Source organism: Gobius niger, assembly GCF_951799975.1.
Source record: "Gobius niger genome assembly, chromosome: 17".
NCBI lineage: Eukaryota > Metazoa > Chordata > Actinopteri > Gobiiformes > Gobiidae > Gobius > Gobius niger.
The window spans coordinates 15,185,755-15,202,623 of NC_136868.1; the positions used below are offsets into that span (position 1 = coordinate 15,185,755).

General features: G+C 41.8%; 1 protein-coding gene across 1 annotated transcript in view; it reads right to left on the reverse strand.

Annotated features, from left to right (window-relative positions):
- Nucleotides 1–16,382, reverse strand: part of ncanb (neurocan b) — a 171,140-nt gene extending 154,758 nt beyond the window's left edge. The window contains exons 1-2 of the mRNA XM_079574668.1: nucleotides 16,304–16,382; nucleotides 37–266 (exon numbers count right to left, since the gene is read on the reverse strand). Of these exons, the coding sequence (XP_079430794.1) occupies nucleotides 37–266; nucleotides 16,304–16,376 (303 nt within the window). The 5' untranslated portion in view covers nucleotides 16,377–16,382. The remainder of the gene's footprint in view (nucleotides 1–36; nucleotides 267–16,303) is intronic.
- Nucleotides 16,383–16,869: the final 487 nt, after the last annotated feature.

The window sequence follows — 16,869 nt, forward strand, 5'->3', positions numbered from 1 at the left end:
AATACACAAATCTCAACATCTTTAGGATCGCCATACCTTGACCACGTTGTCTTTGGCCACCAGCACCGACTGCTCTTTCTGCAGGCCGTCCGAGCCGCGCTGGCCCCACACCTTGGTCCACTTGATCCTCGGGGGCTCGGCGGAGGAGCTGGCCCCTTGGCGCAGTGTGAAGAGGCAGGGCAGGAGCACCGTTTTGGAGAGCTCCTCGGAAATGGTCTTATGGGTCACCGTCCTCATGTTCACCACTGTGTCGCCACTCATTACGCCTGAAGAAATGAATGACAAATCAATTAGCTAGTTTTTCAAATCACATTTTGCTGATTGGTCGTGTGGGATTTTGCAGCAGATTTGCATTTTAAACGGATATTTCAGGATTCTTTTTATTATTTTTTATTCCTGCAGTCCTTAAATTTTAAGAGTTTAGTGGTGCTAGGCTAGTGCTAGTGCTAGGCTAGTGCTAGGCTAGTGCTTGGCCAGTGCTAGACTAGTGCTGGGCTAGTGCATGTCTATGGTAACCTGGTAGCCTGCATTAAAAAATTCTTCAAAATCATGGGGTAGTCCTCCAAACGTTGCCATATCTGATTTGTGGAATTCCATATGTAGTAATGCCGGCCGCAGATAAACAAACTACTGTAGCTCCGGTAACCTAGCAGATCACTCCGCCGCTGCGTAGCTTACAACCAGGAAGTTGATGCTGCTCAAATATAAGGTATTTTAAATGCAAAATGGTTATGTTTCAAAAATGATTCAGTCAACACAAACATTTATATCGGTAGTCTGGTGTTGTAAGTGATTTGCCTCAGGTGCTCTGTGCTTGGGTCAGACTGTTTTTAATGCAGGCTACTAGTTACCATAGACATGCGCTAGCCTAGCACTAGCCTAGCACCACTAAACTCTTCAAATATAAGGACTGCATGATTAAAAATATATTTACATCTCCAGAAATGAACAACACTCTGGATAACTAGGAAATGAGGCCTTATGTCAAAAATCCTGAAGTATCCCTTTAAGGAGATTATTCCCATTATTCATGACTAATATACAGTTGAGCCTCTCCTTTACTACCACAACTACCATCGCTCCCAGGTTAGTTAACAGTTAGGTTTGTGGAGAGGAGAGATAAGACCGTTCACAATAAATCTGCATGTTTTTGTTGTTTATTTTTAGATATGTTTCACCAATAAAAACACCTGTAATTTAATTGATGTGCCAGGCTATTGAGTTTAAACTTACGTAGTATGGCTCTAACTGAGGTGCTAGGCTTGTGATAGTCATTAACTGTGGTTGCCATGATTAGACTTAGGTTTGTAAACTCATACGCTGTTTTTTGCCTTTTAATAAATGAACCATCCTTATGGCAGTGTTTTTATTCGTGGCGGCAGGTGCTTCCCTTCTCTGTATCTCAGCATCTTCCTGCTAAGACTGCAAGAGGAAAAGAGCACATAAGCTCACGACGACGGCCTGATTATTGGTCATTGATCGGGCACACTATTACCGCGCTGGCTCAACAGTGGGAGGCAGGGTTACGCCGAGGACGCGAAGATATCAAAAGCCCTTTCATAAACCATACATCAAACCTGAATAATATGCATTCTCAAATCAATACCTCCTCCAGCTCTTTGTAGCTTTGAGCAGTTCGTTCACAGACACAAATATCACATCCACGGATACACAAGACAGTGAGAGGGAAAGCAAATCCAAGTTCCTTTGAGCAGATTGCAGCAATTGCAATTTTTTCTGTTGTTATTCCAAAACCTCACAAAGCTTGAATATCCTTGGCCCTATCTGATTCTGAGAGTCTACAACTGACTTTTTCCCCTTATCACTTGTACTTTCTTCTGTCAAAACAACCAACTTCCCGCGCTTATTGAGATCGCTTCACATTATCATTGCATATACATTTATCAGTTTCCTATCATCACGGAGGCAGAGGAGAAGCATTTCCGGAGACTGTCTCAAAATAGAAGCAGTGGAAAGGATAATGCTTTTAAGGCTGCATCAAGCAACTGCGGAAATGTGATGTCAAGCTTTAAAGAATGAGGAAAATAGAAAGAAAAAGAAACCAGCGCAGTGTATCAAAGCGTGAGAGTCTGTAACAAGACGCTGCTGCCGAGCAGACAGTGAAGTCGAGAATTAGTCTGTTTGGCTTTCTGTTCATTAGTGTCAGTCCCCGACGCGGCAACACTTCCAACATCCTTCGTTCACAAGCTTCTTTGGACCTTTCCCTGTGTAATTCAATAGCCACTGAGAAGAAGTTGTGACCTAATAGTTTTCATTGCTGTTATGCTGTTCACTGACTGCCAAATACTGAACATCATTAGTTACAGAGGGATTTCTAAACTTCATTTCCTGTTTTCAATTAAACACTGTACTGCAATTTTCATATTTAGTTGCCATATCAGCATCCAAAAAATCTGTGCATGTTTCTCTGGTTTCTCCCATTTTTGATTGTCATTAAATGTCCCCGATAGTGTAGCGCATATGCTGACTGCACAGCTGTGTCATCAATAATGCAGTCGTCTCCACCTGCGCTCTTCTGCTTGATATGCTTATTAAAATCTAAAGCAGCATGGCACAAGATACATCCAGTATTTCCAACTTCCAGTGTCGTAGACTGACAACTTCGTGAAGTTATTGCTAGGTAGCTTTAGTAGAATTAATCTGATTTGACAGTGCATTTGAACTCGCTGCACAAGGTGTCTGAATATTTATATCACAAGAAGCCGTAATGTGCTGCAAAATCATTCCATCAGATTTACAAAATTTCAAAACAGTCTTGAATAAAAACCCATTGTAGCACATGATTTTTTATTTAAATGTAATGGGACATATTGGAATGATTAAGTAAAATATTATCTTTACATTCGAGACAGTAATTGGATATTCTACTTCAATAGCAATCACTATATCATTAAAATCTGAATTCGAAAGACCAATTTGGTTTTCTGTTGCTTTGTACTTGGCCAGCATGTAGAGAAACATAATTCAGTTTAATTTAGTTTAAAACTTATATGAGAACAAAAAAAAAAGCCAAATGGACCTAAAGCATTAACCTCTTCCCGCCCTAAACCGAGCACATTTTCTGCATGCAACTTACTTTCTGAAACTTAAAAGCTTAATGACTGGAGAAGTTACAGCTACAAAACTGATAGTAACTTTTTTGTCGCTTTGTCACATTTATGAAGCGTTTTTGTCTTTTTTGTAAAAGGTTTTTTTCCATTTTAGTTGCTTTTTAATCGCTTTTTTGTTGTGTTTTCGTTACTTTCTGTTGTGTGTTTTCATTGCTTTTTTTGGTTGCTTTTTTGTTGTGTTTTCACCCGTTTTTGTCACTTTTTTTTGTCACTTTTCTAATGTATTAATGTTATTGTTCCTGCACGTATTTAATGCTTTTGTGTTGCTTTTTGATCCCTTTCTGATCCCTTTTTAGCCATATTTTTGTTGCTTTTTTGGGCACTTTTTGCTGGTGTTTCCATCCACGCTATTTTGATTTTTTTTTTTTTTAATTTTCAAGAAGCTTTCATATTTGTGTAAAGCCAAACCGGAGAAAATGTGCTGGGTTCAGGTGGGGATTAAACATAGATTAAACATAAACAGATCCATTGTACTTGTATTTGACTGTAGAACTAATCAACGTGTTCATTATTCCGACTGAGCTTTGTCTGCGCTGTCTTTTGCGAGGTGTGCACTCGGTAATATGCACTCTGGAGTGAAAACATCTCATCTCTCATTTTTTATTCATGGGACACTAAACCTTCCGCATACACTCACCTACAGACGTGTTGCTTAATGCCGCCATTCTTCAGTGCTTGCTAATGTCCCTGTAAGCGCATAGTAGGCGTGTGATGTGTCAGCGCTCACTCTACACACCACAGCTTTTACACCATTTCACGGGAGTGAGATGAGAGCCGCTTGTTTTATGATGTTGAACATGACATTTCTCTCCCTTAAGACAAACACATACAAAGCTTCCTCCTTTCTACGGCTGCATGACTTTTATTCACACAGGTATGGCAAGGCTGATGAGATTTGAGATCTATTTTTAGAAATCAATGATCGATTTTAAAGTGCACACTCAGGAGCATTAAAGTTTGAGAGAAGCTGCTAAACTAATACAAGGATCAGAACATATTTGAAGAACTCCCTCCTCTACCATTCACAGTTCTCTTTGCTGGTCCAACAGGCAGCATCAAACAAGATTTGTACTCTGAACAAGGCCTACGTTCGGCACTTGAAAGTGGTTCAGGTCCATGGAGTGTAGTGACCTGTAAAACTAAATACAGGCGGGCTATCACAGGATTAAGAGGCAGTAAGAGACGAGGTGAGGTGTATACAAGTAAAGGGGACTGAGGAACAATGCGTCCTTCATGCTGACATTAAAAGTTTACAAGGTTCGGCTCGGTCTTTAGAGGCGGACATGATTGTTCGTAATAGTTTTTGTGCATGCGAGATGTAATTGTAATATATTGCTGTAGCAAACTCTTGACTTTTCCCTGGGTTAAAGAGTCAATTATTGGTTAAACAACAATGATAACTTCCCGCCAACTCAGTATTGTGCTCGGTGCTATGAGTAGGTGTGCAAAGATAAACAGTGTAGCAGCACTATCAATTTCCCTTACTGACAAACAGACGACCGCAGGATCAGGAAACGGAAACGAAAAATACTGTATAGAAAACACATAAAATAGGAACGTAACAGAACATGATCATATAGTTCATTAGGCTGCCTTTACAAGAAACATACACGTTTCCACAACACCATAAAAAGGTGTCACACGATCAGCCAGTGTCCACATTTAACTGATTTAAATTAAGAACTAAGTATCTTGTTTACTTTAATAAATCCTTTGTGTAGTCCCTCTGGGTGTAATACACGTGTTAATGGGATGATTGGGGGGTCTTTCATCTCCCCCTGGTGTCTCTGGCCAGAAAACCACAATTGCAACTTTCCTGCCTACGGGTCGGAGCCACCAATACACACTAATGGAATCATGAAGAAGAGTCTAACAGGCTAACGGGGAAAGCTAACTGTAAACAGCATTTACAGCCATGTTTGAGTGAAAAAAAAATCTCCATTGTGTAATGGATGTACAATATCCATCTCTCCCTTTGTCTTTTCTGTCTAATGAGTAAAAAAACGCAATGTGCTACGACACCTGCAGTGGCGCTTATGGGCTCTAGGGGCATCGAAGCACACACTGTTAGCTTTTTCCGGATCGTGATTCCATTAGTGTGTATTCGGTATTGGGTCGGAGCAGTGAGTGTTGCAAGGGTGGTTTTCTGGCCAAAGACACCAGGGGGAGATGAAAGACCCCCAATCATCCCATTAACACTTGTCTTACCCCCAGAGGGACTACGAGAAGGATTTATTAAGGTAAAAAAGTTACCTAGTTCTGCATTAAAGGGACTGGATCCAAGTTGTCATTTTCATACTCGCTACTGCCACCTCAGGTCTTACACATAACTGCAGTCTCTATATTGCACTTCGGACCCAAATTAACAACTTTTTGAGCGACAGTGCGGGATTTTAGCGGCAGTTGTGGTGAATAGGTCTGAGCTCATTCTACACATTAGGACATTGCTGGGGGTGGAAAAGACATCATTTTAAATTTTTTAACCTCCGTCTAGTCCCTTTAAGTTCGGTGTGATTATAGATTTATTTTACAGTAATGATTTTGAATTTCCTTTCACCTCAGAGTGTTGCACAATGAATATATGAGAAAAAGAGCTATATTCAAAAGTTGTTTTTGCAATAACAATATTACAGCGATGTTTAATACTGTATAACGTACTATACGTGGCCTTATACGTGGCCTTTGCTCTGCCCAATCCCGTCAGACCTTGGAAGGTAAGCAGGGAAGGGCCTGGCAGGACTTGGATGGGAGACCGTTTAGGAACACCAGGAAGCCTCGCGAATGGAGTGTGTGTGAGTGGTTGGTTGTGGTCGGAGGGGCCGATGACGCAGACTGGTTGCCTCGCTTCAGTCAGTCTACCCCAGGGCAGCTGTGATACAATAGTAACTTGCCACCACCGAGTATGGAGTGAATGAATAGAGCAATGTAAAGCGACTTTGAGTGTCCAGAAAAGCGCTATATAAAACCAATGCATTATTATTATTATTATTAATAACCATTTCAACAGTATACGTTTTACTTGATTCAAATTTTATTGAAATTTTAAGAAATGTGTTCATTTCATCATGTCAAAGCAACAAAAATAAAACGCCGTCGAATCAAAACAAGTTTAACAAAACAATAGGAAAAATTAATTAAAATTAAACTTTCGCACATGTTTAATTGGCCAACCATGCAAAGCAATCAGTCAGACTGAAGACCTCAATGATTTTGTGATACGGCTATTGCCTGTCTCTGAAAACACACAAAAAAGTGCCTTCTCCCCTCACAAGGAGCTGGTCCACACAAAAACAGGCATATTCATTCTTCAGCCGAGAGACATCAGTAATGCTCAGAGTGGGTGCCAGTTTCTCTCCAGGTTACACCTGAACGACCACCATTTGGGTAACATTATGCTCCTTTTGTTGCCAAGTGCAAAACAGTCGCTCAAATGAAGGCGGCCAAGCTTTACAAGCACACTCCCATTCACACTCTGTCCACTTTATTTGGACAAATGTTTATCTTGTTTTTCTGGCGGCGCCTGCGATTTGCACAACTGAATCCAATGAATTCAATTGTGGATCCCCCGTTTGAATCAGCTCAATTACATCTTAAAGAAAACCTGATGAAAATGAAAAATACACTGCTGTCTCTCCCTCGATGTAATGAATACAATTGCGCAGGTGCCCCCACTGTCACTGCTCAAATCTGCATTTAGATAGAATTGTTATCACATCTCAATCCCCCAAAAGACGGCCTTTTGTTTGGATTCCTGTTTGTGTTTCATAACGCGCATCGACCTTGTTTCCCCTCAAGACACTGCTCATCTGACGCTTGTATAGAAAAAGTACAGAAATGACACGTGACTAGGTAGGAAAAAAATAACTGTTGTTGGCTAATGTGGCTGGTAAAACAATAAGATATACATTTGTAGGGGTTTTTGTTCCATAAGCCTCAATAGACAGGACAGATCACATGACCCCCACGGACTTTCACTGTCTTCTGCTTCTTCAAACCAGGCTTCACCCGGGTTTACTGCAGCCCAGGTGTTTGTTTCACCTGAGCCGACATTTCTTAACACAGTGATCAAATAAAGGTCCGGGGCGCGTGTCAGACAGCTCATCTGCTCTGATTTACGACCTGCGCACACCCTTGCACCGGCGTATCATCGCTGGACTGGAAGTGGCAGCCGTGGAGAGGATGCACTCCCGTCAGTGATTTAGATCTTGACTGTAGATGTGTGTGAACCGAAAACAACGGGACCTTTATCTTTGTATAAAAACCCTCACTGCACCAGAGAGAGGCCCGGAATAAGGAATGATGTTTGCAATTGTGTTCCTATTACAGTGAAAATGCCATTACCGCCCACCTCGTGTCAGTGTGCTGCTCAGTGCCAGCCGCATAAAGGGCTCTCCGACTGTGTTTAATAATTCGAGAGCACCTCTGAGGCACAGACAGATGGGGTAACAATGATGATCACATACTCGCCACTGTGAACCAGAGGACGGAAAATAAGCAAATGTGGGATGAATGTATTATAAACAAATGTTGGATTAGGCGTCCGGTGGATAGGAATATTGAGTCTAGATTTTCCGCTCTGCACAAGAAGAAGTACTTAAAGGAGGAAAATCGACTTTTAGAGCTTTTTACAATGGTTTACAAGGCTTCTTCATTGTTTTACCATCATCAAAAAGATGTATCTAGAGTTGTCTTTTGAGCCACTGTTTGTGATATCTTTGAATCTTCCGTAGCAGCTATTCAATGGGCGCCTGATCATACAATGATCCTCAGAATTCCGCCAGAGCTCCACCCTCAGTCCTACGCAACCAGGACACTCTCCTCTTACTTCCCACTCATCTCACCCTCCATAGTAAGCTCAACTCTCCTCTCAGAGCAGTGACAGTCGAAGAAAACCGATGTCGGAGAGTGAACTGCATCCATTGGCCAGGAAGCGAGGTGATGGGGCTCTTAAAGGAACAGGCCACCGTTTTTTGTTCTTGCCTGAGCTTAGACGAGTTGATGCGCACCTGTCTGGTCTTTGTGCGTGCCCTCAGTCACGTGAAACGACCAAAGATGTTTATTAGCATTTGGCCTCTCCCAGTATATTCCTATAGCTCCAAATGTGGTGAAGTTAGAAGCGACCGCGCTCTTCCACCGGCACTCACAAAAACCAGACAGGTACGTATCAACTCGTCTAAGCTCAGGTAAGAACATATCTCCATATGGAAAAACTGTGGCCTGTTCCTTTAAGGAGGCAGAGATGATTTAAAAAAGGGAACTTTAAATAATTTTACTTGGCAATAGACTTTATGTGTGTTTGTTTGTGCTGCTGTCAATCTCTGAAAGAATTGATCAAATTTAAATGGTTTTCGCAGAGTACATTTTTGGCTAGTTATAATCAAGTCCCTCTCGTGCAGACAAAAGGAATTTTTTTCTAGAAAATAAAACATAATTTGATAAAGGATCACAATGTACCCAGTAAATTGTTGGTCATTTTCATTTATTCATAGATGACTGGACCACATTTCATTCTCCACTTAATGTCTCGCTTTGACTAAAATCAGTCAAGAAAAGCAGAATATTAAAGAATAGTGGCAATCCATGATCAGAAAAACATTGATCAATATATTGCTCATGTAGTATGGAGGTACAATGTCTTCAAAGGCAGCTTATAGATTGAAAACATCATTTTAGATCCATCACTTCTGCTCCATCCTGTGCCGGGTCACAGAGGCAGTAGTCTAGACTTCCCTATTCACACACACTTCCTCCAGCTCTTCCAATGCAATCCACAAGATGTTCCCCGGTCTGCTGAGACACATAGTTCTCCATCGTGTCTTAGGTCTTCCAAGGGCCTTCTGCCTATGCAACGTGCCTAGAACACCTCCATAGGGAGTCGCTTGAGACACCTCAGCTGGCTCCTCTAGATAGGTAGAGCAACAGCGGCCCTATTCTGAGCTCACGCAGCGTAACTGACCACCTACCCCTAGGAGCGGGCCATGTCACTGTGCAGAGGAAACTCATTTTGACCGCTTTTATCCATGATCTTGTCCTTTCGGTTAGGATCCAAAGCTCAAAAGTTCCCATTCAGTTATTGTCACAATGTCACCACAACTTTCTGTTTACTAATTACTAATTTCAGTCAACAGTCGTAAATGTGGCTCTGCCTGACAGCTCGCAACATAAGACAGTTCAATTTAATGCTCTGAAAACCAGATGCCGCTCGACATGAAACAGATGAAAAAAAAAAGTCGACTTTTAGAAGCTTTGTGGAGGAGTCGAATCATTTCATCTGGTGTTGAATAAAACATCTCTGGGAAGGACAAGGACAGACACTGTGGGTTTGCTGTTGTGGGACTCAACGCACAGACAAATTGCTCTCTGTCTCCATTGTTTTGTTGTGGCGTACGGCTGGAGACACACACAACATAGTGACAAAACTTCAAAAGGACTGGGGAAAATATAGGTAAGAAACACGGTTCCATTTCTCCAAAGCCCGTTAAAAACAGTGCACAGCTCTACACCAAGTGATATAGATGTTTGCAGCTCTTTGAAGCACATGCATGTCAAAAATGTCTGTGATACATCATTGTATTGCATATGAACACAAGAGGAGCATCTCATATCTTCTGGTAAAACTGAGTATACTGTATACTTGTTTCTGTCCTATTATTGCTGAAACGGACAGAGAAAGATAAGTGTAATATCTGAACTTAAGCAATAGCAACCATAGTAACAGCAGTGAGAGCGGGAGTTCAGGGCGCACATCCGCACACTGCTGCGCTTTAGGGGCGACCTCTTCAAAGCTCACATCTGAAGCTATATGTGCTGTGTAATGTAAATTAAATGAGGTAGAACTCGTACCACTTTTTTTTCTTTGCACTGTGTTTGATCAGTGGGTTTACTGCGGTGCTCGTCGTGTTCCCCCGCAACAGGACGCTATGTCAAATATACGAAATACACAAACCAATAGACAAGCAAACGGAGACACACAAACAAAGGCACACATTGTTAAGTGAGCAAACATTGTCCGTTGTTTAGGGTTTGGGAAAGATCCGTGTGCGTGCGGATACAGCTCTGGAATTCTCTCCCATTTTGCACAAACACATTTCTGGTTTCTCTGCTAATAGTAACAGCTGCTGTAGCCAATCACAGGCATTCAAGTTCTCTGTCCTTTGTCTTCCTCTCCTTCACTCTATTGCACCTTCCATCAATGTAATCATCTTTGATTAACCCCCAGTTCTAACTATGTGTCCAAAGTATCAGGGCTGAGCAATTAATCAAATTAATTAAATCTGATCAATTTTAATTAATGGCTTTTCTAATCAAAAAGTCAACTGTCAATCCCAGGGTAGTAACAGAGAATTGTGTGAGTGGAGTTTGGATGAGGAGTAAACTGGAGTATCCTACTAAGGAACTTTTTTTAACACATTTTAAAGCAGTACTACGTAACTCTTTCCCCTAGAGGCCATTAGCGCAACTGCAGGTGTCATAGCGAGTTGCGATTTTTTTACTTATTAATTGTGTTGGAGAGTAAATACTACGCTGACAGAAAAGGCGAAGGGAGAGAGGGGTATTGTGCATTAAATTATACAATGGAAATATTTTTTTTCACTCAAACTTGTCTTTAAATGCTGTTTAAAGTGACGCTAGCCCGCAGTTAGCTTTGCCCGTTAGCATGTTAGCTTCTTCTTTGTGATTCTATTAGTGTGTATTGATTGCTCCGGTCCGGTGGCAGTCAAGTTGCAATTGTGGTTTTCTGGCCAGAGACACCAGGGGGAGATGAAAGACCATCCAATCATCCCATACACACTTGTATTACCCCTACAGGGACTACGAAAAGGATTTATTCAGGTATACACGTTACTTAGTACTGCTTTAATTAAACAAAACAATATTATAACATTTTTTTGCCATATCAGGCAACCACACAAAATGCAGCTTTCATTTTTGGATTGACTGAGCAGGACCTCACATGACCTCACTCCCTATGCAAATTTCAGATTTAGATTCCGATGCTTCAATGTATTATTCATTTCCTAAAGTGCATTACGTTCTTCTGTTATGATTAATACACATTTCTGTGTAAAATAATAATAATAATAATAATAATAATAATAATAATAATAATAATAATAATAATAATAATAATAATAATAATAATAATAACAATAGTAATAGTAAAAACATGCAAAAGAAAATACAAGCTTATTTTTAAACGTCGCCAACAGCCCACACCTACAGCCAATCTTCTTTTTTTTATTTTTTACATTGACTGAATTCCCAACCTTTTTTTCCTTCAATCAAAGCCTTCTAGATATTGACTGCCCCTCATGCCCCCCCCCCCCAACCCCCATCCTGTTGTGAGATATGAAGCACCCCGCTGCAGCTCTGTCCCCTCTGGAACAGACTCGTCCTGGGCCATCACACGAGGCTGTCCCTTGAGGCTGCTGCTGCCGTGACTAATTCTGCACCTTCTGAGGCATAATGATACATTTATCACAAGTGGCACGTGGCCCACAGCTCAAATTCCTAAATAAACGCTCACAGGCTGCAGAAATCCTATCAACATGGCACACACGTGGGTAAATACAAAGCATCTTAACCCCCGCAACGGGCCTCCTGCCACAAACCGTCACTGTGTGTCAGGAGGTGAGCTTAAGCAACAAAGATATAACTCCTGCTGACTATTTCAAGAGTGATACAAAAGACATGCATGTGCCTCTTATAGTGATAATAACTTGTAAAAACAAAAGTGTAATGCAAATACATGTTTGAGCGAGTGGCCTATAGTAGTCAGCTGAATATTTGCCAGTCCAGTAGGATTTAACTTGCTATGGTACAACATATATTTTTATTGAACCCTATGCCCCATTCCGATTCAAAGAAGGATTCTTCTTTGTCATTTCGCATCACTAGTGCTGACAAAGCTTCTTGGATGAGAAACGAAACGCCCACACTGAAGCTACAGAGTACAGATAACTGCTTAAAGGAACAGGCCACCGTTTTTCCATTCTGAGATATGTTCTTACCTAAGCACAGACGAGTTGATGCGTACCTGCCTGGTCTTTGTGTGTGCGCGCTCAGTAATATCCTATAATCACACCTCCTAAGGTGTCTATACTTGGATTGTGTAACTTCTCACATAACTGTATTTAAAAAGGAGAAACGTGGAAGAGCTTGGTCGCTTCTTAATTTGCCCTCGTTTGGCCCCATACAGGAGAGGAGGAGAGGCTAAATGCTAACAACATCTTTGGTCTTTTTGCATGACTGAGCGCACACACAAAGACCAGACAGGTACACATCAACTCGTCTAAGCTCAGGTAAGAACATATCTCAGTATGGAGAAGATCTGTGTACATTGGTGTATGAATGAGAGAGTGAATGGGAGACGGGTTCTTTGCTGTAAAGCGCTTTGGGCCAAATGAAGGCAGAGAAGCGCCATGTAAGTTGAGACCATTTACCATTTTTACCATAAGATATACAAAAGAGTGAAATGCCCCGTATGTTGTGATGCTTTTGAGCTTGAGCAGATATTTTCACAGATGACATGAGCAAAGTGTGCACCACCTGCCACTGGATTTATTACTGAACCACAGATGATAACTAGACATCCACAATCTTTACAAATCTTTAGCTTTTTATTTAAGTCACCCAAATACATATGGTCTAAAGATGAGTTTATCCGTTTTTTCCCCCCCACCATAATGTTACACAGAATCATTGCAAGTCAATACAGGAGACGTCATTTGGGGTATTTGGCATGGCAGTCACTTGGATGGTCTTCAGAGAGTGTGTGGGCAACAACAGTTTTGGATGCCTGGTAAACTTGGCTGTGCAGACTATGTGGCAGATGTAACCTCAGGGCTTGCACGCACACAGAAGAGAACAAGGTTTTCATCGTCTCTGCGCCTCTGAGTCCACCGTCGCACACAGAAAATCCCCTTTGCCAGACCCTGACACTGTTTTTTTTTTTCGCTCTGTTATCTATACTATTTAGCCGGTACGATGCGCAGAGCAGCAGACGGTCAGGGAGGCCAGTGCAGCCTGTGAGGGGGCGTGCCTTCTGTCCAATGGTCACATCAGAGCATGAGTCTACACATGGAGAAGCAGCGGGGAGTACAAGCCCAGCTCAGAGGGGCCAACGCTCAGGCCAGAGATGTGACGCTTAGCAAACCGCATCACAAAATTCACAAAGCTGACAGGCAGCGGAGTGGGAGATTTTGAAAATTACCAAGGCTAAGTACTACAGAGATTTGACAGTGAAAAACAGACGGAAGTGAAGGCTTCTTTGGGCTCCGAGTTTGACAAACACATGCAGGTGCTCTTCAGGGATAAGGCAATCGACTACAGAGCTCCTTGTTTTTGCCTGACTGCTGCTTACTATGCCTTTTGGTAGAGCGAACGCAGTAAGGTTTTTTCTTACTAAGATTAATTAAAATAGTAAACTCAAATAAAGCAACAGATTGCTGTTCCTTGAACGCTGTCTGGAATCATAAAAATAAAAAGGAGAAGCAGCATTTGATCCAAACTCATGCCGACAGTTAGCAAGTCCTGGAAACTGTATTATTCCTATAGCTTTTGACATTTACCATCCAAATATCCAAGTTATGAACAATCCAGATGGTGTCAGCACTTGTTAACACATCAGCCACACCAAAGCCTAGTTAGAAACGATTCATAAAAATACAGACCTTTTGAGATTTTCAGTGGTGACTCTAGGTGGCGATGCACGAGGTGTTTTTTTTTCTATCAGATCTACTAAACGTATTTACTACCACTTGTCAGACTAAAAAGAAGCATGTAACCACATATCAGCAAACACCCACGGAACAAGCATGATAAGCAATGCTTATTCCCAGAGCATCAGACCTACAACATGGCAAAAGTTCACTCTATAGACAGCAGTCAAACAGCTCCAAAACATAATTTAAACAGCAGATTACCTAACAGTGCATTTACCCTCAGCACAATGATATGAGAACATAAAGGGGTCGTTTATGTCCTGCTAAAGTTAACAACAGCGCTGAACCCGGACAGATTTGAACTGTGGTGTAAACATGGACTCCACTGTAGCATTGAGGAGCATCGCTGTTTGAAACTGCATAAACACACGGCAACATGTGTCGCCAGCAAAAAGTTCCGTTGCGAGGAGTCGTCCAAAAAACTAAGATTATCCGAGTAATCCACCAGTGTTTGCTAGTTTCCCAGCTAGTGTTTACAGAGAGAGCGTGAAATTTAAGTGAAAGTAACCAATGAGGAGTCTTCAGTGAGCTGCTCTGTGATTGAAGTGTATGTGTGTGTATGTGCTGGAGGCGGGACCTGAGGCACTGTCATCTATTGATCACTGTCACATTCATGTGCGTTCTTGGGTCTAATCCCGTTTTGTTGTTCTTGTGAAAAAATCGTGATCAGATGTATATCAGATGAGTGGCCACACCGCCTATGCTATGCCCAATCCCGTCAGACCTTGGAAGCTAAGCAGGGAAGGGCCTGGTCGGTACTTGGATGGGAGACCGTTTGGGAACACACCAGGAAGCCTAGCGAATGCGAGTGAGTGAGTGAGTGAGTGAGTGAGTGAGTGAGTGAGTGAGTGAGTGAGTGAGTGAGTGAGTGAGTGAGTGAGTGAGTGAGTGAGTGAGTGAGTAAGTGAGTGAGTGAGTGAGTGAGTGGTGGTGGTCGGAGGGGCCGATGGCGCAGACTGGTTGCCTCGCTTCTGTCAGTCTACCCCAGGGCAGCTGTGGCTACAATAGTAGCTTACCACCACCGAGCATGGGGTGAATGAATAGTGCAATGCAAAGCGTTTTTGAGTGTCCAGAAAAGCGCTATATAAAACCAATGCATTAGTATTATTATTATAAAACTACAATGATTTTACACAGACATTAGGGAATTAATTTTGATATATATTTTTTATATAATTGTTTTTCTTTCTTGAGCTTTATTTAACCAGGAAAGTCCCACTGAGAATAGGGATCTCTTTTACAGGGGAGTCCTGGCCCCAGATGGGAACCTATTGTACATGTTTTTAGTGGCAGGGGAAACCGGAGGAAACCTACGCAGACAAGGGGAGAACTAACTCCACACAGAAAGACCCCATCCAGGTGGGAATCGCTAACCACCGTGCCATTTATTAACTATAATAAATGAAAAATACTTTCTTTTGTCAAAAAATTACAGGCGGGGCTTAGCCCACCTAGCCCATTGATAACCAGCCATCCCTGGAGATTTTACTTTTTATATTGGAATTAGCTGTGTTTCTGCTTTTTGTGGGTCCGATACACATCCAGTGGCGTACGTAAGAAAATATGGCAACATCAAACAGTTTATACATCTGTCTATTTGATGCTCAGTATGTAAAAAAAAAAAAATCAATGCTAGCCAGACGTTGTGTTTGTACAATAGGTCCTCCTCCAAATGCTGTATGTTGATATTCTTGGTGCATTAGGAGCACGTTTGGTATGGATGGCAATATGGCAAAATATAGAAATAAAAAACAAAAGTGGAACTGAACAGGGTTTAATTCAGGCTTCCCGACCAAATGGTAATAAAGTTGTATCATGAAAGTAAGTGTATGCACAATTCAGCATGGGTTTAGTGTCTTGGTTGCCATATATCAAATGGAAATAATTAACTGTTTATTAACCCAGTCCTAGTTTATAGTCGTAGTGAATAACTGGAGCATTAAATCACATCTATGAACCTGACAGTCACTCACAAATAATGTACAGCTGTGTTTCACCACTTTCAGTCTAATCAATTAGCAAGCTCAGTGCCATCACGTGGAAATAAGGGGGTTGTGGAAATACAGAACATGACACTATAATCATTCCCTTCCATCGTTTTCTATTGTAGTCGGAAAAAATGATCACTGTCCTAAACTGTGCTTTCTCTAGGACTTCGGGCCCATACTTTGTGACAGGTGAAAGATTGACTTCTATGTGGATGTCATTGGCACAAGTGGCACACATTACATTTTCCAATTGAGGATCTAATTTGTGATTATACTTTAATTTTTATCAGTAATGACAACCATAAATCACAAAGCGGAATAGTGGAGGATAATAGTGGAGGATATTAGCGGAAAGAGCGGCAGCTTTAACTGTAATTTGGGCTGAGACGGACTGATGAAAGGTTGAGGGAATTGGAGTAATGTATTGTGTGCGACTGCCAATGGTTTAATGAGGACTTACCGCAGACCACAGTGTGAAGCAGAAGGAGGGCCAGCAGGGGCGCCAGTGCACACGCTCGCCGTCCACCCCGCATCCCGCTGCACCTGGATACAAGCACATACACAGAGGACAGCACGTCAGCCGGGCAGCGCTCAACTCAACTCTGGGACACACTGTGAGGAGGATGACTCACTCTGAATGTCACCTTTGTCAAAGTCATGGATTTTGGAAAACATATACACAGTGCTATACAAGCAAACAAGTCGACACAGCCAGTCCCGAGACAGTAACAACTCATTGTTTCGAGTTTGAACTTGACAGTGGAAAGCATTCATTTATTGAACAAGCTGAGATTTATTTTTGTCTCCCTCATGAAGCATTAAAGTAAGATCAACCTCTTAACCCCCACCTGAACTGAGCACATTTTCTCCAGTTTGGCTTTACCTAAATTAAAAAGCATCAAAATAACAACAAACGTGCTGGAAACACAACAGTAACACAATGAAAAAAACACAGCTAAAGAGTGATGCCACAAAGCCACAAAGAACTGTCAAGAAACATGACAAACATGACAAAAACGTGACGGT